Source organism: Rhea pennata, chromosome 19 (genome assembly GCF_028389875.1).
Source record: "Rhea pennata isolate bPtePen1 chromosome 19, bPtePen1.pri, whole genome shotgun sequence".
NCBI classification, from domain to species: Eukaryota; Metazoa; Chordata; class Aves; order Rheiformes; family Rheidae; genus Rhea; species Rhea pennata.
In genome coordinates, this window is record NC_084681.1 from 6,840,932 (window position 1) to 6,863,538 (window position 22,607).

At 37.6% G+C, this 22,607-nt stretch overlaps 1 protein-coding gene across 9 annotated transcripts; it reads right to left on the minus strand.

Moving 5' to 3' along the window:
* Positions 1-1,025: 1,025 nt before the first annotated feature.
* Positions 1,026-22,369, minus strand: LUC7L3 (LUC7 like 3 pre-mRNA splicing factor). Of its 9 annotated transcripts, none has more exons than XR_009960310.1 (13): positions 22,174-22,369; positions 14,084-14,150; positions 13,205-13,244; positions 12,815-12,959; positions 11,145-11,219; positions 10,954-11,058; positions 9,556-9,717; positions 8,794-9,077; positions 8,079-8,239; positions 3,018-3,158; positions 2,807-2,912; positions 2,313-2,391; positions 1,026-1,477 (listed from the first exon to the last, which is right to left on the minus strand). XR_009960310.1 is itself a non-coding variant. In XM_062591643.1 (13 exons), the coding sequence occupies exons 1-12, from the start codon at positions 22,270-22,272 to the stop codon at positions 2,367-2,369; spliced, it is 1,410 nt and encodes a 469-aa protein (XP_062447627.1). In that variant the 5' UTR covers positions 22,273-22,369; the 3' UTR covers positions 1,026-1,477; positions 2,326-2,366. The 9 variants fall into 9 exon arrangements, 6 of the variants coding, with proteins under 6 accessions (XP_062447627.1, XP_062447628.1, XP_062447625.1 ...); XM_062591643.1 differs by having other exon boundaries at positions 2,326-2,391; XR_009960309.1 differs by having other exon boundaries at positions 2,326-2,912.
* Positions 22,370-22,607: the final 238 nt, after the last annotated feature.

Here is a 22,607-nt window from a genome sequence, read left to right on the forward strand (position 1 = left end):
GAAGGAAAAATGCTGCTACTACTATAACAAATACTATGTACAACAGAATATGCAAGATAAACATTCTGGCCACTGAAAGAAGCAATACATTCAAACCATATCTCATTATGTCTTCTACTGAAGCTTGAAGAAAAAATGATTGTGTACTATTGTTATCAGAACTTGGTTACAATTTTACCTGCTCTATCTGCATGAATTTTTCATCTTAGTTTCCCAACCACACACCCCCCCCCCAGCAAAAAACCCCAGCCTCCCCAGCCAAAAGGCGGCATGGCTGTTGGCATGCAATTTCTCTGCTAATCAAGAAAGCAGCACTCCACTTTAGAAGAGTTGCAGCTTGCTCCCTTCTATGAACGCACTTCCACAGATGACAAAACACACACTAAACTTAGCAAAAACACATTACAATAGTGCTTTGTCCACATATGTCTCAGCTACATAGGCAGTCAAGTCCTAAGTGCTAATATGAAGGATGTTTCTTTAACGCAAATTCAATGCCTTAGGGCTACAGCACTTAAGTGTACTAACAAGAAATGTCATCTGCAGCAAAATTACATTTGCTTGCAGTATAGCTTCACACAAGCATAACATTTTTTTTCCCTTTTATATGTTGTAGCAGGAAAATTGTGCGTGCTTAGCTGTTACACACAATTGTTAATAAATATTAGAAACTGATAGTAGGATGCAAATAAGTGCAGTCTGACAGCGAACCTCAGGCATCATCTGTTCAATAATACTCTGTAAGTTTAACTGGTTTTAAAAAGCCTAAGGCTTATGTTTCTACTGTGAAATTACAGAAATTTGTTTGATTGCAGCCTAAACTGGGCAACAGAAAGGGGAGGGGACACTGACAGTCAACTACTGAAAAGTGAGCTTCAAATGTAATACTAATTGATGGCACCAAAAAACAAACACCACAGAAAAACTAAACATTCAAATTAATGGACTAAGTTTGAAGACATGAATAGATTTATTAGGAAAGAAACTTATTTAATATTAAATGTTCAATGACAGAGACAATCAAATTTGTAACAGAAATTCAAAGATACTTTATTTCCATTTCTCATATACCAAGAAGCTAGGAATAAGCCTAGTTGTAAAAATGGGATTCATTTTAGTTTGATTCACACAAATACTAAACATTTATTCTTGTATTTTAAAGTCCAAGAATGAAAACTTGCAATTAAACACTGAGCAAGCCATGTGTTCAGGTTATGTTGGTTTCTTATCTTAAAAAGTCTTAAAGAAAAAAAAAGATACAGGACTTTTATTCTCAGTAGCATGTGTGCTTTCAACACATCTTTATGAACTCTGGGAGGAAACACCAGTCCTGAATTACTTTTTTATAAAAAAAAAAAAAATCTAACTGAACTTTATATGTTTCTACGCCACTACAGCTTTCTTTCACCTCATTTTAAAGCAGATCTTCATTTTAAGCTGTCTTCCGCTGTCTTCGCAGACTCTTCACGTAGTAGTCCTATAATGCAAAATTTTGGGAAAACAGACAATTAGACAACGTAAAGAGCATTTCATTTACCATTCCTATATACTGGCCCAGTTGTTAGCTGTCATCTTAACTCTACAAAAATGTCAACATTGAACATTACTGGCTTTAGAAGCAATAATGTGGTATTAATGGTTTAACGATCAACATCAAGTGTTTAAGAATTCCTAGCATAAATAATGAAACTATAAAAGTACTTTACACGTTCCAAGTTCATTTATCAGCCGTACTCTCCATTGTTAGTTCCTTATTTCAGGAATACAACTAAGCAATTTGTGCAAGAAAGCTAGGTCGAGAGTGAGGGGAAAAAAAAACTTTTAAAATTTTCTTTTTAATACAGTATTTGTATTTCCTAATGTTTAGCTTTTATTTCCAATAAATCATTTTCCAGCATAAACTCTTGCCATGAACATTTGGTAGCATCTGCCTTTGTATTTACATTTGCCTTAGAAGTCTGTCTGTTATCAGCCATTCCACTTGTGTACTATGGCTGACTGTAAATTCTCCTACACAGTAGGAAATATTAAACACATACCTCTTAAAGACTTGAATTGCATTGAATGTAACAAGGCGATTATTATGTAGTGTTTATTGCATTTTAAACTCTTTAAAGATATCTAATTCTGGGCAGCACTGCATCCCTACATACAGTTGAAAGAAAATTCCATTCTGTTAACATCAGATTTACAGTATTCACACAATACACAAAAAGTCCTTTTCACTATCTTGTAAATCAAAAACACAACAGTAAGCTTAAAGATTACAGGCAACAGCATTCAAACATGGATGTGGGTAGAGAAAGGAGTACCTGGCATGAGTACCTGCTTAGTTTGACTGAATCCTTGATTTTTAATTTGGCTTTTCATGGGCCGCTCACAACACCAACGCTGTGTGAGGTATGGTAGTCAGCTGCAATAATTCATAAACCCTACACTTCCATCAATCCAATGCTACTGGCTCTCGAGTTACAGAACAAACTGCATTAGAATGCAAGGCAATAAAGCAAAAAAACTAGAAACATCCTTGACAAAGAAATACTAGCAGTTTATATAAAAACAAAGTAGTCCAACATGTGCCTCAAATATTAAGTATTAAAGCAAAAGTTTCTGCTGATGTACCAACACAATATGGACTTAAATACAAAAACAGTTCAACTTTTTAAAAAACGATAACAAAATCCCTAAAAATAAAAAAAAGGATAATTAATTTTTCTATGGTGACTATATTACAAATATGTCCCAAAGAGGCACACTAATTGGGGGCACGAGTCTGCTACAAAATAGCTGAGACAAAACAATGTACCTCAAAATGTTTTGCAGGACTACACTGTCTTTTCCTTCAGAAGGTGCTTTAGTATGTCTTCTTACTTGGCTTAGTTCCATCTTCATCTGTGCATACTTACGCTGCACTGTTAAACAGTAACAAAAAGCCCTAATCAAAGTTTGAAATACTGCACTTACCTCTGTCTGATCTGAGGTCATATCAGATCAGTTTTAATTGGACTGAGTGTCACCTTCAGATTTAATGTCTTCACTGGTCCCATTGACCTCATTCTTAGTATCACTCTCCTTCGAGTCTGTATTTGTGTCTTCACTCTGTTTTTCTCGACTACTGGACTTCATACTACTTTTTTTATCATCAGAGCCCCTCTTTTCTGCCATGAAAGAAGACATTGACCATGGATTTCAAAGTAAAAACAAACATTGCACATGAGATATACAGCATACAAAATGGGACAATTATTTTCTATAATTAGAAATAGCAAGCGTCAAAAGGTTACAGAAATAGGCTTCAGACCACCATGTTGAAATGGGCAGAGAACAAAAATACTCAAAAAGAACAGTACAGGGTGGGGAAAAGAGGTGAAAGTACAGACCTAACAGTGTCAGCTACTCAGCTGTTTGCTGAAATACGTAAACGGGGAGCAGAGGGAAGGCAGTCAAAAACAGGTTAAGCAAATATATAAATGATGAATGGCTACTGGCTTCCTTACTCATCTTAGGACTCTCTTTGTCCTCAAGTTTATTTTGTGAAGTGTATGGCCATCTTTGGTATACAATTCTCGTTAAACATGGTTCTTGAAAAGAGACTCAGAAAGGAGTAATGGACAATGCATCAGTGCATTATCAAATAAATCAATCTTTGCCAAGTAAAAACAAACAAAAAACAACCTCAAAATAACCTAACTCCAAACAATCAAATACTCAGAAAATGAACAATATTAAACCAGTTAGTCTTAAATGTAGGTAGCAAGGTAACTATCAAAATTGACATTACTGGGACAGAGTGTAGCAAAAGCTGGTTGAGGTATGTGTTTGTCAATACTATTAACTCTCAATTTTATAATTGAGAGTTTTAATAATTGTAGTCATTTATAATTCACTCAAAAAAAAAGCTTGGTGAAGAGTGTTTTGGAAGATGCATAAAAACACTGTTTTCCAAAGGCAAAGGAACAGTAAGATGGGAAGGATCCCACAATTTCATCATGCACTAGAAAGCTGTCTGGTGACTGAAGAGTTGGTTACATTGCTGAAAAACTGATCTTTTCCTCAACAGTCTTCAAAGAAGGAAGCAAGCCAGAAGTAAAAATATTTCCACGGAAAAGAAAATACTCAGTATTATAGCTGTGTGTCTCATCTGTAAATTCAGTAACTGCAAACGTAATAAAAATATCAATTCTTCCTATGTTATTTCACACCTCAATATTCAACCTACCATCACAGAGATCTGGGAGACAAAAAAAAACAAAAAAACCAACCTCTTGGATGTCAGCATACAGAACAACATTCACGCTCTTTCTCTGATAATTCCCTGCTATCTGGGCAATTAAAAAAAAAAAAAAAAAAAAGAAATCCCCAGAACAGAAGCACACAAATCAAACACTCTGAAAATTAGCTATTTTAAATAACACATCACCTAGACTGGTATAACACACCTCTTTACTTCAGAAGACAGAAAGTCGAAATTAAGCTTCAAAAACGGAAGCAACATCCCAACTTTATTAATACAGATCAGCAAAGGGAGGAGTGAAGCCCCCAAACAGGAATCAGGGCAACTGCCTAAAGAACACTAATACTGAGGTTTCATCAGAAGCAGCACATCCAGTACATCGTGCTTGGACATAGCACGCAGCGATGCCAAAAAGCTAACTGCAGCACTAATAGTTTTGTATCTGTCTGCCCTCATTTTTTTTTTTAAACTCCGCAGGTAGATTGCACTCTAACTAACCTTGTTAAAAAGTCTTCTTTTTGTGCCTTATAGGTATCTCCGATGCACACGTAGATCCACTGAGGAATAGTAGTCTTGTTTCCCCGCAGAGGACTAGTAGTCAGTCCAATAATCTTATCTTCTGTCCTATGTAGATATGGTAGATCTTAATAGCCCTATGGATGTGCAGTGTGCAGGATTTTGTTTTGTCTTGTTTGTTTCTTGAATTTGGGCAGGAAGGATAATTTTGTGAAGATTAAAAAAACTACTATTAACCTGTGGTATGAAAAACCTCAATAAAAAAACAGTTTTACCACAGCAAACCTTGAGTTTGCCATGCAGAACTGAGCAAGTGTAATTAACAAAACAGTCTAACGATCTGAACTTCTTTCAACTCCCGGACTGTTTGCAAGCAGTTAAGTTCCTTCACTATATGTTCATTCAACAATTATTTCTTTAGAAGTACATGCAATTAGCTTGCTGATGACACTCTGCTTACATTATTTTAGCTATGATATATTATATTAGGTGCAATCACATAACATTGACTGTGCATCCTGAGTAATAAACACATGTACATTTTTATGACTGAGTGTATGTGGGCAATAGATATATTCTATAAAAATTCTGATTAAGATAATGCAAATGATTTTACTGTTCAGAGAATGCAAAATCAGTAAATTAAACATAGTATCAAATATTACTTTGGGTTTGGGTGTTCTGACAGCATTTGCTGAGGTTTAATCACTAACATGAAAACACATCCACAAATATAATTATTTTTAAGTAAGCACATGAATCCAGATTAAGCGAAGTAAAGAGCCAAGTCAAAGGGGCCTGGTGGTCGGTTTCAGTATTAATCCTTCATGAAATGAAGGAACATGCAAAACAGACATTTTCAATCATTTCTTTTTACAACTATTTATTCCACCTATTCTAAATTTAGTTCACTTGAACTGTAGTTGCATACTGTTGATTTCTGTTAAGCTAATATTCAGCTGGTATATGGGTTTGCAGTATCTCTCTGCTCCTGAAATCTGAGTCAGAAAATAAGTCTCTCTATTTTTACATATATTTTTTTTTCTTACAATCTTAAAGGTCACTGAATTTCACAGGATTTAGAAAAGAAGCCAGGACATCTGAATTGTATTTCAAAGCATGGCACTGATTTAATGTGTAACAGTGAGCAAGTCTTAGGCAACTGTGGGCAACTGGGCCCTGCTTATTCCTGTTAGATCCATGTTCATAAAGCAGTTTGAGATCTCAAGATGAAAGGCACTACCACGAGTGGTTACAGCCAGGCCTTTACTGCTTACTTTTATAACTGCAGATCAATCATGGATATAAAGATAATTAGATTCTGAAGTAAATATTCCCAATGGAGCAGTAAATTTAACTCAAGTTAAATCTTAAACCTCCACATTACTTCTTTCTGTGCAAACAGCAGACTGGGTAGCCAGTCACATAACTTCTCAAAGGTATGAACCTCTAAAGCTACCTGTAACTGTAATAACTGTACAATGTCATGTGGCAAATATAAGGATGAAATGGCATTTACAGCTTCATCATAGAAATTCAATGTTTGCTTGGTAAATACTGACTCCCCCCCCCCCTTTTTTTTTTTAATTTTCCCACTGAAGGAAGAAACACATACATCTTCAGCATTAGCATCCTGCTCCAAGGCCTATTTATATTTTTAGATATAATTAGTCAAAAAAGTAACTTTTTCTCAGACTGAAGTTTTGTCATAGATCATAGTATCACCTCACTGTTCTCATTTCTGGAGAGAGAAGGTAGCAAGCAGCAAAAAGGACCAGCAGGGAAATTAGTCAGGTTCAAGTTCACTAGATCCTGCATTTATGGAAGGATTCAGAAAAGAACTGAGAACCCATAAGCTCAATAAATAGACCAAATTTGAAGAAATCAATTATTTATATGCACAGATACACAAAGAATATAGAAGAGAACACTCTTTCACTAGAGTACCAGAAATCTATTCATAAAGTAGGCAAAAAAGACACAGTATCAGATAGCAAGAAAGTAACACCAGGACAAATACAGGCTATAATACTGGGTCTGAATTTAATACTACACATCAGTGCTGCAGCCAACAAGCAAGCAGCAAAAAAACCCGCTTGCCTCGAAAGCAAAACAAGAAAAGAATGAACACTGAGGATGCACCATAGTATAAACCAGAAAAATTGAAGTGGTCCAAGGAAGTCAGGCAAGAAAAACACATGAAGTATTACCTACATTTCGGGAACTAATCTGCTGGAGAAACATGGGAAAAGTAAAGGTAGGGCAAACAGACTCATACAATCAAGAAACATGCACGTAACACCTTTCATCCCAGAGAACCTCAAAAATACCTTAGAAACATAAAGGAATTATTTCCCCCATTACTGAAAGTCAGCTCTAATTATGAAGTGGGGCAGCTGTTTCAGACTGCACATTGCTCAGCACCCCCGCAAAGCCAACAGTTTTTAGGTCAAAAACCAACATAATATTCATTCAGAAGTTTCATAAAGACTTTTAAAGTAGGAACTAAGCAATGACAATAGTATTACTGTCTTTTCACAGAATGCGAGTCAGTAGCGTTCTTTCTCCAGCTATTTATTCCTACTTAAGTGTAAAGCATCTGAACACCAGTCTGATGAAACACTAAGTCACATCAATGTTTTTGTACATTGTATGTACTGCTATAAAAGTCTCAAGGACTAATACAGCATTCCTATGAGATCTCACATGAACACTGACAAAGCAAATCTCACTTCATTTAAAACAAGGGGGAAAAAAGGGTGGGAATGGAGGAATGCATGTAATTATAACCTAAAACATTACAGAATTTCTGCAATACTTCTTTTCCTGGTCTGTATTTGTAGGTTAAGAAAAATTAAGGCACTGTTAAAGGAAAATAAAGGAAACATGATAGCGCAGAGAAGTAACAGGTGCTATAGAATACATATGAGCAAAAGGTAGTAACAGAAATAATGCTAATAGTAGAAGATACTAATTCATTAAAAAAAGAAGAAGGAAAATGATTACAGTTCCTATGTTCTTCTAAAGGTAACAGTCAAAAAGGTATTAAAATACAAAGTCCTTGTACACTTACTTTGAAGACAGAGTAGTAAGCTTTTAATAACTACTGTAACAAATAAAAAGGTAGACATTTGTATGTGTGCATTAACAATGACAGGAAAGACTGAACTGCTTCAAATCAGTTAATAGCAACATGTACAGCTTATATGATCAGTTCTGAACTGATGCTAAGAACTTTCAGTCCCTGACAGAAAGCCTAGGAGCATTTGAGACTTTACGGAAAGGTAAGTTACAGAACTTAGTATGAACAGTCTTCACACAAACATACCTTTTTCTTTTGACTTCCTGTCTTGTTCTCTCTCTCTGCTTTTGCTTCTGTGCTTGTAGGACTTTCGATCCCGACTTTTTGACCGTCTTCTGTCCCTACTGCGAGACCTATGTTTTCTTTCTGATCTATCATGGCTTCTGCTTCTTCTTCGGTCACGACTCCTAACATTTACAGAAAATCAAAATATGCAAAGTGTCAGCTGATACTGTCTAACTCAGCAGACAGAAATTGCTACTGATTTAAAGTTTTAATACAATGATCAATTGGAGAAGGACTAAATATTTAAAACAAGGCTTAGCATACTGCATGTGAGCATCTCTCTGGACATAAGATCCAGCATAACTTTCCATTCTTCATTTATTCAAGCACTCAACTATACAGTTTAAAAGTAGTTACTGCTATGAATTAAAGCCCAGCACTCGGGGGTGGGGGGGGGGGGGGAGAGGGAAGGACACAACCCTGTTCTTTGGGAACATTTGTCTACTCAAAGCTACTTCATACTGCCACTTCCACCACAGTGTTCTCATCTACTTCCAGAAACGGAAAGAAAAGAATGAGTATGCAGCAAATCCTGCTTATCCTTCAACCAGTAAAGTATGTTCACACTTGGAAAAACAACAGTGGAGCTAACAAATCAGTGATGTGACTGACAGATCAAGTCCTCCCAGCATTTTTGCATTTTGAAAAAGTTGTATGAAAATACTTTCTCACACACCTGCTTCGCCTTCTTTCTCTACTTCTTGATCTTTTGTGGTCTCGTGAACGGCTGCATCTTCTGTCAGATGTTCTGCTTGAATGTCTACTACGAGAACGACTCCTTTTACGTCTCTCTCTATCACGAGCCCTTTCTTTTTCCTTCTCTTCTTCTTCACGCCGTCTCTTCCTTTCCCGCTCTTCTCTTTCCCGCTCCCTCTCTTTCTCTCTCTCTTCTCGTTCTTGTTTCTCTTTTTTTAACCTGTCATCACGGTCAGGCTCTTCTGTTCTTTTTCGTAACTTTTCCTTAAAAATAAGAAAATTCACGGGAACAAATTAGTATTATTCAAGGTAAATCATTCAATATAACTTAGTTTTTAAAAATCTTAAGCTTCCACATCCTCAGATTACATGTTTTTTCCTAATACTCAAACAAAGGACAGCCTACATAAAAGCGTTTTCAGAAATCCCTTGGAGCTGCCCTGGTTTGACATGACTGGAGTCCTTTGTCTTAGAAAACACTTCTTTCCTCTAATTTTCATATGAACGCAGGCCATATTACAGTTCTTTACAAATGCCACAAAAAATTCCTACCTGATCTTAAACCCATTATAAACATATACAATAACAAATGTCAGTGCAAGCATAATGCTAAATGCACAATCTGATTTTTATATACTATCTTTGGAATATTTAACGCATTTGAGAAGAGCCTGCTGGTCAGCCTTCTATTTACCAAAGAAAAACACCAAACAATTTTTATGTTCAATAATCAAATACTTACTTTCAAATCTTCTACAGTAGCTTTTATTTTGGCATAACCCATGTGCTGCTTTCCCATCAAGTGGTCATCTACCCTGGACTGTGCATCTCCTACAATTAAAAAGGCTCCACAAACTTCACAAACTTCCATTTGCTTTTCTTGAGCTGCAAAGCTCTCAATTGTCTGCAAAAGAAAGTATTAGGTAAAACAAACCAAGAAATAAGTTTCAAACAGACGTCAGCAGAGAGGTTTGAGTTTTCCTGTTACTGTTGTCAAATCCTAGGCCACTACTGAAAGCTGAAATTTGTAATTGCATGCTTTGACTTTGGAACATCACACCCACTGACAAAAATGGAAGAATAGGCATGCGTAGCCTTTTTTATGTAAACCACAAGTAATTATTGAAAAGTCATTTAGAAAACGCAGAATAATCTTTTACAGTGAAGAACACAGTTCAATGCATATCTAGCTGTATCTGCAATTTCCTTTTGGCTTAAGGATCAAAGGAAATAAAAATCAGTTTCTTCTTAAGACGGTTCTCTGACAACTGAAATGTCCACAGAGCAAAAATGGAAGGATGAAAATCCTACAATATCCCATGATGAAATATGAAAGAAACATCAGACTTTCACTTAAAAGAACAGTGGTGAAAGTAGCTGACTGTTAAAACAGACATACTAAGAAATACACTGAAATCATAATCTATACCCAGGTGATCACTGCTATGCAATGTTCATTAATCATCTGGCATGAAAGAGACTCTTGCTTGCAACACAAAACAACAAAAAAAACCCAGTCTGAATATACTATTAAACACAAGATTCCATATTTAAACATGAGCTCCTTTCTATTATCAGGAACTTGCTACTTAAAGTGCTTGTTTCAGCTTTTGAAGCTATCGAAGTCAGACAGATGCCTGCCTCCAACCTCTTGAAACACTAAGTAATAATTAGCATCTGTAAGCAATTTTGAAAATTAAAAACTGTAATTCAATCTGATGGAGGAAAAGCTTGTGGTACTAGTAGTATAGTTAAATGCCTGAAATATTCCAGGATAACTCTGATATTGCAGAGCACTAGTTCTAACAAGGGCTTTCTGTATCACAGTCAGATTTGCAATTCAATGAAATAATATATTGTGGAGACTACACTACAAAAAGTAATCAGGACCTAAAATAAAATAAACTGCAAACCCACCTCCAAGACTGCTGTATAAATAATTCTGTAATTTCTGTGTGAACCACTACAGTGGTTCACACACACTCCACTGGCACATTAGATTAACACATTTAAGCATCACTATTTTCCAATAAATTCTGCATAAACATGCGTGCCTTCAATGTAAGGACAAAGCGATTAAGAGTACTGCTGCGCTAAGTTCTGAGATAAGACTTAACAGAACTGCAAACATGTTACTCACTGAAGTTGTAGACCTCAGCAATTCTCTCTCCTCTTTTAACTGTTCAACAAGTTTCATCATTCCTTGTGCCTCTTCCACCTTCCCTTCTGAACCTAGCTCCTCAATCTAAAGAGCAATAAAAAAAAGCTATTATAACTTTTAATCAGGTAATGAAAGGAAGAAATCTCAATGATACAGCAGGTAAAACTTACCTGTTGTAGAAGTACATCAATTTTGTCCGTTAACACTTGAATCTTCTCTTCATTTTTACCAGTTGGTCCAGCAGCCTGTGGAACATTATCAGAACGCCACATTTTTTTAAAAAATTACAATAGCTTTCACATATATGCACACAAGGAACACCAGGCTTCCATTTAAAACGACAGTGGTAAAAGTAGTTGACTGTTGAAACAGACATACTGAGAAACACACTGCAATCACAATCTACACCCAAGCGATCACTGCTATGCAATGTTCAGTAATCACCTGCCACAAAAGAGACATTCTTGTTTGCAACAAAAAGAAAAAACAAACAGCTTGAACATACTATTAAACACAGATTTCATATATAAATGATTCCAGTGCCTTTTTGTTGCCAGAAACTTGCTACTTAAAATGTTTGCTTCAGCTTTTGAAGCTATCAAAATCAGATAGATGCCTGCCTCCAACCTCCTGAAACGCTAATAGTAACAGAGACACTTTGGGAATAACCTCCTCCTGCCTCCTCCTCTATAAATACCTACTAGTAGTCTAGCTACCATAAAACATCCCTCAGCAGTCTACTCTACTTTTGCTGAATGAAGTAAATTCCATTCACACTAACTCAGTCTAAACCAACAAAAACATCCAAGTCCCTGATCCACAAAAGATGAGGTGTCTGAACTCCAAGTCCCAGACTTAGACTCTGAAGCTGCCATTCATCATCACACATCTTTACAGATGCTCAAGTATGATTTGGAAGCTCCTCAGGCACAGAAATCTAGCTTCTGAGAATAAATGCCTGAAGACTCATTTCTTTTGAGCACATCTGTTAGTGGTATCCTCTCCACACACTGCCTGAATCGACAGTTTAAGTGCCCTACTCTACAGCTTTTGACTGAAGCTACTTTCCACAGCTCCTTCTGAACGAACTGCACTTTGCACAGAATAGTAATTGGGACAAAGAAGAGGAGAAAGACTACACTGTCAATCAGGAAACCTGCACAGCATAGGCTACAGTCACTGCTCCAAAGATTAATCAATCCTGGGACAAGAAAAAGCAGGTGGAATGAAGAGTTAAAAAGTTTCTCCCAGTCAGGTGAAACTTTCGTTAACAGCTGTCTAGAGTGCAGCACTGAACTGAGAAAAGCTGCATAAAGATACTCCTTCCTTTCTTAAACCTTTGTGATTCTACTGTCATCTGCCTCACAGCATGCCTGTCAGCAATGGTGCTGAAGCAGAAGCAGGCTGCTGTGTTAGTGTGGCAGCTGCTTGTGGGATTCAGCTACATCAACTGCTGAAAGACCCAGTACCTACTTCAGTAACATCACTGTACTATTCTTTAATACTAGAGAGAAAGAAGAATTGCAACTGAAGAAACAGAGCTTAACTGAAGTAATAGGGGATGGACAGCACTGGACAGAATTAATGGTTCTAGAGAGGTGAGCACATACTTATTCTGAGACTGGGATGGGGAGAGGAGGGAGGAAATTTTGTTAAATGTGTGGCCATTTGGCTTGTCCATTAGGGCTAAATACAATCTGCTGGCTATCAATGAAGAGTCTTCCAGAAGATTCCTGTTAGACAGATCAATGTATTTTACCTGATGAGATTAGGTAAAGAGAACATGAAGATGCTATCTAGAGAAAAAAATTATTTGCCTTAGTGATTCTTCTAGACTCACCCCTGAGGACTGTTGATTCTGTGACAGTGCCAAACGAGCATGGCCTCTTCGAATTCTGCGTTCAACTTCTGCAAGTAAGCTTTGTAAATAGCGTAAGAAGTCTCTTTCATAGCCCACTTTCATAAAACGAGAGCTTTTCTCATACCTGGTAAAAGAATTTATTTTTTTAAAAGTGAAAGCTATATGGCTACATAATACACAAAAATAAGTAATGTGAAAATTACAGTGTTATAAATTACTGCTTAAGGCAGCAGAGCATTATAAGTTAAACTTCTATGTACATCAATAAAGCAATTAATTTCTCATCGTTTCCATGTTTTTTGTGGGTTTAGGAAATTTCAAACATACTAGAAACACTATCTGCATTAACATAGCAATCAAAATACTTACTGTTTACGTAGATTTTCATCATGAATTTTTTCACAAGGACCTAAAATGACAACACAAGTTTGACATCCTGGAATGTCATATACATGCTCCATCAGCATTTGCTTGTGCATTATGATTGAGCAGAGTTTTTAACACTTCCTAGAGAACAACTTCAAGGGTGAAACTAACATACATTAAGTCGGGGCTTCTGTGCCTGCATTTCTGCAAGGCAGAGGCGGTAGATTCAACAAGCACTTTGTAAGTTCCAAATCTTTTTTGTAACTGGTTAATTAAAATGTTAACTTAAGAGTAAAATTAGGAGGTACGTGCTCTGTACTCATTAAGGACAGTCCTGCTAAAACTCTCCCGCCTTTGCTATCTATAAAACTCTTCTATGGACTAGGGATTTAACACTAAAACAATAAGCCTGTTTTTCCTAGTTACTTTTTCAAAACAAGTAACTTAAGTTGACCACATACCAAAGCTTGAAAACTACTAGGAATTTAGGAAAGGCCTTAAGTAATTAAATTAGACCCTCTTTTATTGTAATTGTTATTAATTTATTTTAGCATGAGCTTTTTTTTTTTTTTTTTTTTCTTTTTTTCCACTTAAAACCCAGCCAGGCAACGTAAAGCAAACCAGAAGACAACATTTTTGCAGGAAGACACCACCCATGCCCAAATAATTCAGCTCACTTTTCTTAGATTTTTTTTTTTTTTTAACTTAGAGGAAGTAGGATTTGGAATAACATTTTATTTATTTAATTACTGACAATCCTAAAAATGCCTGTTTTTGAAGTGTTATGAAAGAGCATAAAACAGTAACAACGCAGTTTATAAAATAAAATCTCAATTAGGATCATATGTAAGTGAATAAAAAATGCAAAATTTACATACTTACCTAAATCAGAACGGGTATTTGTAAATAATTCAGCTGGACAAAACCCACAAAGGTAGTATTTACAAACCTGACAGAGGAGAAGAAAAAAAAGAAAAGAAAACAGGCATCATTTTTCTCCTTGTGAACTGGCAATTGTAGGTAATCGCTTTATCTTCTGAAATACAGCATAAAACACTGTCCGCAAATTTTCTGGAAATTTTATGCACATACACCCCTAATCTGTGTGTTGTAAAGCATTCGCTGTCACTGTGTTACAGCACACCCTAATGACAGAACACCAAAAAATCTTACTTTCCACTGCAATACATGATATTTCTGTGTTTTGCCGTTAATCATTTAAGATTGCAGTAACATGTCATCTGCTTAATACTCCAATACCCTACCTGATGTTTCCCAAAGAAACATAACCTAATTGGTTCATTTAAGAACATTTCCACAGTTAAAAAAATTCTCAGTGAACCTATGAGAGGTGAGAATCTCTGCCATGGACCCATTAAAACAAATTGTTCTTAGCTTGTCTGCTTGTCTATAATGACTGTGTTCAGCTTCCACTCCTTCAATGCTGTTGGTTTGGAGAAAAGGAGACATCAGAATTTACACCTAAAAGTACTGTCTCAAGGGGGGAAGATTCTGTTATCAGTTAAAAGATTTCAGAATACACAAGACATTATCCAAAAGTTTTTGCATATCTCATTATTTTTTTTTATATTTTTTTTTAATTACTAGTTTAAGAATGATGTGTAAAGAGGTGTTGTTTACTTCTTAAAGTAGACTCATTTCCTGCCAACAGGAAAGGGTTTGTTTCATTTCTACATATCCCATTTTTACAGTAGCAATTCAGATTTAACAACAGGAAAACATTAGGATAATAGAAAAAAAACAAAACAATAGTAATCTAGCCAAGAGCTAGTTAATGTATAATATAAAGATAGCTTTTATTAACAAGGTTATTTTCCCTCACCCACGAATACTGTTTAAGCTAATCAAGTTGGTCCGTTCTTGAAGCTCATGAACACAGAAATATCTCCAGTCTCTTTAGTCATCAGAAGAGCCAAAGGATAAAATTGGAAATACATCCTTCCCTAATTTCACAAGCAATTCTTCACTAGACCCTTCTCCTGAAGTTGTCGTTTTCTTAAAATAGCTTAAACGTTAATCAAAGACTAGCTTGTACGTTCTTCTGACATCTGTTTTATGTTACACAGATTTTTAATATATTTGACAAATCAGTTACAATAATTGCTCCTGTATGTTTCAGCCTAGTCCCTAAAATTATTCTAATAGAAGCAAACAGTTACTGGAAAATAACACATTCTAAAAAGGAATATAACTTCCACAATCATTGTAATTCTAATACACATACTATTTTCTAAAATACACTTCAGAAGTATTTAACAAACAAGGGAGGGGAAAAGACAGCCAAAACATACCCCACACGAACCACCTCAGTAAAATGACAGTGACACCAACTGTTCAAATTAGCTCAGTCCAATTTATTTTTTTTCCATTCTAACTGCCAGACTGCAAAACAGACTATGGAAGTTAAAATGAGACTGACTGACTACTTTATGGATATGAAGAATAAAAACCTGGATCAGCACATCCAAATTAGCACAATAATTCTATTACTACTACATTACTAGCTTGAATGTCAGAAGTAGTCAAACTTCAAATCATATCTTTGAGAGGCAGCCATTTTAAAATGAGATTAAGCTGGGATTAAACACCACTTTGCTCTAGAGATTTTCATGAATGAAAAGAATCTCAGGAAAGGAACATCAAGGCTATGTGTGGAAGTAATAATCCATAGAAAACAAGCTTTAAGCATACACTGGTATCTTATCCAACACAATTGCTGTATCAAGAGTGGAATGATTTGGTTACTTCCACAAGTCCTTCTGCATTTCCAGGGTAAACACTTTTTGTCTGGGATGAGGCTAGTTTTCCCACATTTGCTGTCTTTATTTTTCAGTACTTTTGCCACTTTCCCATTGTAATGAGGAAAGATAAAGATGGATGCAGCACATGTGATCCATGTTCATCTATCTTAGTTTACAACTGATTTTTCTGAAGCAACTCCAGTTTCATCTTAAGTTTCTCAAACTAAGTCATTTTGAAAGAAAATGTATGCATAATTCTTAAAAAAAAATCCTCCTTTCTGTCCTTTTTCCTCTTTCATCCACCTAATTTTATCCAGAAATCCTATTGTAGAATCAAAAAGGGCAAACACAATAGAAGATTGGAACATGAACTACAGGTTTTTGAGAAAAGAGCTGTTTAAAAGAAATCAGTTTGGATTTATTTTCAAGTCAGTTAAATTACAACTCTGACAAACATTTTGTATTAAATGTAGTGTGATCACATTGTCTCAACTCATTTTGAAAACAAGGAGAGAAAAAAACAAAAGGTTATAATTCAGACGTTGTGTTCCTGTGACGTCACCATACCATTTCTATGGTGCATAGCATAGCAAAAAAGAAACCTAGAACTACAGTTTTGCATACGTCAACAACCAGTAATTAAAATTTTAGTATCTTTGTACCATATAAAAGTTTTATAGAGCATAAACAATAATACTATCAGATGAGAGAAAAAGGCACTTATCTGAAAAATATGAACGTACACTGGGAATATCTGTAGCACAAATAAAACTGATGGACCGTAGAATTAAAAAGGCAGATTCAAAACTCTGCAGCTGCCTGACTTTTCTTTTCAGCTGCTTCAAGTTCTGCCTGCAGAAAACACTGAATTCCCAGAGAGAACCCCAAACCCCCCCAAATGACAGTATAAACTTACTGAAATGAGCTACAGTGACAATGGATGCTATACTAGAGTCAATGATCCAAAACAAGAAGCCTCTTGACAAGTTACACAAGCAAAGCTGACTTGGGTCTCCCTACAATCAGGCATCACTGCAAGTGTAATGGTACAACATCTAACTATGCAGCTTTCACCTGTAGTGAGGAAAATTAAGCCCTACAGTTCCAAAACCAATTCTCAAGTGCCAGAGCTCTCCAGAACAATTGAGAAAAATTCAACGCCTTATAATGAGTTTGACCTCTCAGTGAAAGGTGCTTAGGGACAGGCTTACTTAGCCTTCTTTACAGGCATTCAGAATTACCTACAAGGTAATTACAAGGTGCTCGGCAGCAGGCCTTAAGAACACCCAAGCTCACCCTCCTAAGGAATCTACCAAGAATATATACAAAACAAGACCACCAAAGTAAGCACTCATCTGAAAGTAGCTCAATAAACTAAGTTAGGTGTAGACAGAGCAAGAGAAAAATGACTTAAGGAAAACTTTGCTTCAAGTAAGTAGTTCATAACAAACAAGTAACATCCTGATTGAATGTGTCTGAAGCTGACAAGTTTCAGAAGCTTTATCTGTTTACTAACAGGGTCTTCAGCTCCTCAGAAAATGAGTCTTGAGCTCATCTATATTCAACAAAGTGCATTTCTGATTATGATGCTATCATACATTCAGGAGTTTTACAGGGGGAAAAAAAAAGGAATACATTTCTTTAACCCCTCATTTGAGGGATCAAGACAACCTTTCCCCTTTGAGACTTTTCAAGTTAGGAGTTGCTTGCTCTGGAAGCCTTGTCTTTATTCTAGCACTGCACTTCAGATTTTCGTGCATTAGGAGTTGCAAGATATTGGCAAGAGAGGAACCCCCCCCCACACACACACACCTTCCTTTACTATGTAAGTATTTTATAATCAAAAACTCCTAGTAGGTTAAGAAGTATCACCTGTCTAAATGAAGGAATCTAGCAATACCTTGATTCAAAAAAATGGCCATTTTAATCATTTAATAATTTTTTTTTACAAAACAAAATTCAGCTACTCTCTCCCACACCTAACAGCTGCTCTTTTTATGAATTAATGCATCAGATGTAAAGCCTTGTCCTTCTTCAGAGTCAAGGGAAATGAAGAACATGTGCATCTTCAGTGAGATAACTAAAATGAACTTTTCTCAAAAAGCAATCAGTCATTACTAGGAGTCCTGAAGTAATTAACTATTTGAGGAAGAAGAGTATCAGTGGCTTGGCTAAACTTATCACTTACCTTGAAGCAAAAACAGTTTATTTACATACATTTGTGAAAAACAAGATCAGAGCATTTTTTCTTTTCAGGAAATAAGGAGAGAGTGATTGGCAAAGTCCAGTTTCAGATTCTCCCTCTGTCTCAGAAAGCTGCAGCATCTCTTGTCTTAACATCTAATCATTTCAAGGGACCAGTTTCTGGGACAAACTCCTGTGCCAGTCAATAGGAATAGTAATTTTTATTTCCTTCTACATCATTTGTCTCCTCTTTCCATTTCTCATCCTTACATCCAAGTATTACGGTGAATAAAAACACATTTCCCAAGAGAAATTGCAAGGATAGATTCAAGAATTATCTAAGACACTGTACTTTGACAGAAATCACAGTAACAATAGTTTGACCATATTACGCTGAAAGAAAGTTGTAGAAAGCTTCCATGTGTAGCTATTAGCTCGAAATGTGTGTATAATGGACAGCAAAGGCTTTGCAATAGGTAACAACAAAGGAGCAAAGGGAAAGTTATCACAGACAAAAGAATGACAATGAAAAACACAAAAATAATTAAAATGATTTTATGAAGTAGAACTGCTAGGAAAAGCCACTTATCAGCTAACTGCTGCAGCTAAAATTTATCAATACATATACAGTAATAAACATAATACATTATGCAGCTTGTGTTTGCGTACATCACATTCCCTTTAAAAAAAATCACTAAGAAGTTGCAATAATTCTCTCCTGGCCAACTCAGAATACAATGGGTATCTAGTGAATTCCTTAACATTCTCTTCTAAGAGGCAGTCTGCAGAGAAATGCTTAAGAGTGGTTTGGAATATTGTTTCTGGAGCAATTTCTTCCCTCTCCCACTTATTTCTTAAACTGATTTTGCTGCAACAGAAAAGCATTACTTGAGAGACTCTTGCACCTATTCCAAAAGTTACTCTTCTCAATTAGTTTCACCTTGTGGTAATCTGCCCTGACAGCTTGTAGTCAGCTGCACTTACAGTTCGTCTTAGGTTGTCAGTAATGAGTAAGACTAGGAAGGAGTGAAGAAATGGCTGAAGAATCACAGAGCCATTAAAGAACTGAAACAGAGGTAATGTGCTTCAAACAGTATGTATCACACATAGCTTATCAGACTCTGCACTTAGCACAAGTCAGAAGTAACAGAAATACATTCTATACTCTCAGAAACAGAGCAACAGGCAATTTAGGATGGGCATTTACACATGTAGGTAAGCAACCTCATTCTTTTCTGCCAAATTATTCTGATTACTCTGCTACCAAAAGATGGGACAGAGAGGGATGTTACTGTGAAATTGTTACAGCAGGATTAGCCATAGCTTGTGTGTCAAAGCCCTTACAGCTCACATTTCAGTAAGACACTAGACAGGAATATAGCTAGACACTTGGCACTTTCCATTTCATCATCCGGAATTTACTAATCCTCAAAAATTTGAGGTGGTCAAGTAGTATTTCCCCATTTAGAGTTGACAAATAAGTAGGGGCTGGCCAGCTCCTTTAGTTATGAAGTACCTAAATGTTATCTACAAATGATGATAACCAGAAATTAGCTTCTTTTGATAACTGTCCACATCTAAAATTTATGAAATGCTGACAAATCTTATATTTTGGTATGAGAATACAACAGGCTCATGTTGAAAAAGGCTTTGTGCTGGTAATAGATATAATTTCACATTTGACAACACTTCTGTGTATGTTTAACCAGAGAAACAAAATAATAAACAGATGAATTAATATTGCTATTTGAGCTGTATCTGCATTTCCTGACTTCTAAAACATATTAGCATTACAAATTTAACCCTTAGTCGATTCACAAATTTACGCCTAAAGTAAAACACATTTCTGTGTTTAAACAGGGGAAAGTTTTTGTTTTGAACTAGTCATCTAACTATAGAAATTTATAACGACATTCCTTTCAGAAAGATTGCATTTAGTGATGCTTATATAAACCTCATAAATGCACGCAAGCATGGAATGAACATAGCAACACTTCCTCCTAGCCTGAAGAATCAACTCTTAAGCCCCTACTGGGCTCAACAGGGACCGAGACAGCTCTCCCCTTTCTAAATCCTCAAGTGAGGAATGGGAAGAAGAGACAGGGCACTATTTCGGAAACAACAAAATTCAACAGCATCTTAGAGACAGATTTCTATGTCTTTAGTCACAGAGTTTAAAAGAGCTTATTTTTCAATTTTAGGTTAAAGATTAAGTCATCTTAACTTGATTAAAGAAAATGAAGTAAAAATTCTTTCTCACCTTAAGAAATAGAACAAAACAAATCCCTTGTCTCCTCTACCTGCACAGACATAGCTGAAGCAATTTACTTCCTATTTTCAGGGTTAAACAACTCATTCCTATTTAGAGCTCATGATCAAATGGAAATGTGCAGCTGAACACCTAACTGAATAATCTTATTTAAGAAAATTCTGAAAAGACACTAAGAAATTCATTAAAAATTCCTGAGTTCATTAATTTCTCTTGACATATACAACTTATCTATGTAACAGCATTTTTAAGAATTAAAAATTGCTTAGATTTACAAAGTTTAGACCAAGACATTTATTTGTCCTTACAGGTTGTATTCCAAGACAAACTAAAATTTGCTTTAGCCAGCTCTAAAATAAAGTAACTCTTGTCCAAAAAATCAGAAAATTCCAAGCTGGTGATTCAGACAACTTGAAAAAGCCAAAAAGCAAGCATTTCTCCTGCCTCCCAACTTAACAACATGAAGAAAATGTGAAAGGAGGTGCACTACACATTTAAACTAAATGCCTTCTGCAGCTTTAGCCACAACAATTCCTATCACACAAGAAACAAATGAACTGTCTTATCTGAACTATGACACTCTCATTTAACATAACATAGAACAAAAATACATGGGGGGAGGGAGTGTTTTCAGAGTTTTCAGCTCCCCCAAAGGGGCCAGCTATGGGAACTTTGTTACTACTACTGTTTTTTTTTCCGCGGTGAAATAAGTTTCAGTATCACTAGAATGGATGTCACTAGAATATTCACTAAAATTTAACCATTCTTGGGGAGAAACACCACTCAATGTAAGAAAATCCCCTTCTTTTTGAGCAGTTTAACGCAGAGCATGGATGTTATCACAACACTGACAAAAAATACCCAAATATAAAATAACGGCAATATTGTTTAGGCTCACCCCCCCCCCCCAAAAAAAGCATAGTAGGTAAACTTTGCAAAAGTACATAAGGAATAGAGTTTTTACTTCACAAAATCCTCAGTTTCAAAAGTCTTCTGGTTCTTCACTGTGATACAATCTTCAGGTAGTTTAAGTCAGTGTGAATGTATTCTCCCATCTCCTCCACAAATACCATAGATAGGTAAGGATCCAGAGATAACTTGTCTTCCAAACCACCACCATCTGTCTCATCTCCCTTCCTAAAAGCCACCAAGTCTCAAGAAATTTTCCTTCTACTCAGAATAAAACCTAACTTCCACTAAAACTCCCCCAAACTCCCCCCTCTCCCCCGCTGCGGGAGATCTCGGCCATGAGAAACCCTTACTACCATTTGTCGACGCCACACGGAGCGCACGCCAAGGCGAGCGCGGCCTCTCCCCCTTAACGCGGAAACCCAAACACAAGGCCTCTCCTCTCCCATCAGCCCAGATAACAGCGCGAGCCCTCCCGCACAGCTAAGCCATGGCGGGATCCTCCTCCCTCCCGGCCACCCAGTTCCTCCTCCTCGCCTGGAGGCTCAGCGAGGTTCCCGCGCAGCAAGCGCGGGCCTCGCCCGCCCCGCGGCCGCCATGCAGGAGCCCCGCAGCCTCGGGCCCCGCACCAAGGGCCCCACAGGGGCCTCCGCCCGCTCCCCCCGCTGAAGCTCCGCGGAACCCCCACCCGCCGAGACCCCGGCGCCCCCCTGCTCCCCCTCCGAGGGCCGGGGGAGGCCGCGGGCCCCCACCCGCGGCGCCTGGCGCGCCGACAAAGCCCGAGCCCTCAGCGGGGGATGGGAGCGAGGGGAGGGAGCGAGGCAGAGAGGCGGCTCCGCTACACTCACGCTCTCATGGTCCCACCGCACGTTGCTGCGCTTCTCATCCGGGGCCAGGTTTCTATCCCGGCCCATAAGCTCATCCAGGAGCTGGGCGGCCGATATCATGGTGTCCTCCTGGCCGAATACCGCTCCGCCGCCTCTCCTCCCCGACGAGACCGCGCCGCGCCTGGAGTGACAGAGACAAAATGGCGGCGCCGCTCCTCGCCCTGCCCACAATGCACCGCGCGCCTCCTAACCGCCTCTGGGGCCTGGCGGAGCGTGAGCGCGGGCCCGGCCCGGCGGCGCTGCACGGGGGAGGGCCGCGGCCGCCGCTCCCCTCGCCGTCGGGCCGGGATGGCGGCGGAGGCGGCGATGACCCGCACGAGCGCTGCCAAAAGTCAGGGGCCTCGTCCGGAGAGGCGGCGGCGCCGCTGGGAGCGGGCCGCGGCTGCGGGCCGTCC

What these genes read in the sequence shown, in the direction of transcription:
- LUC7L3 (XM_062591640.1), bottom strand. Translation starts at nt 22,272, where the DNA reads ATGATATCGGCCGCCCAGCTCCTGGATGAGCTTATGGGCCGGGATAGA. An exon ending in TGCGGTGGGACCATGAGAGC is followed by an intron (nt 14,151 to 22,173) that starts GTGAGTGTAGCG and finishes CTCCTCTGTCAG; the next exon opens with GTTTGTAAATACTACCTTTG. An exon ending in CTACTGTAGAAGATTTGAAA is followed by an intron (nt 9,078 to 9,555) that starts GTAAGTATTTGA and finishes CTTATTTTTAAG; the next exon opens with GAAAAGTTACGAAAAAGAAC.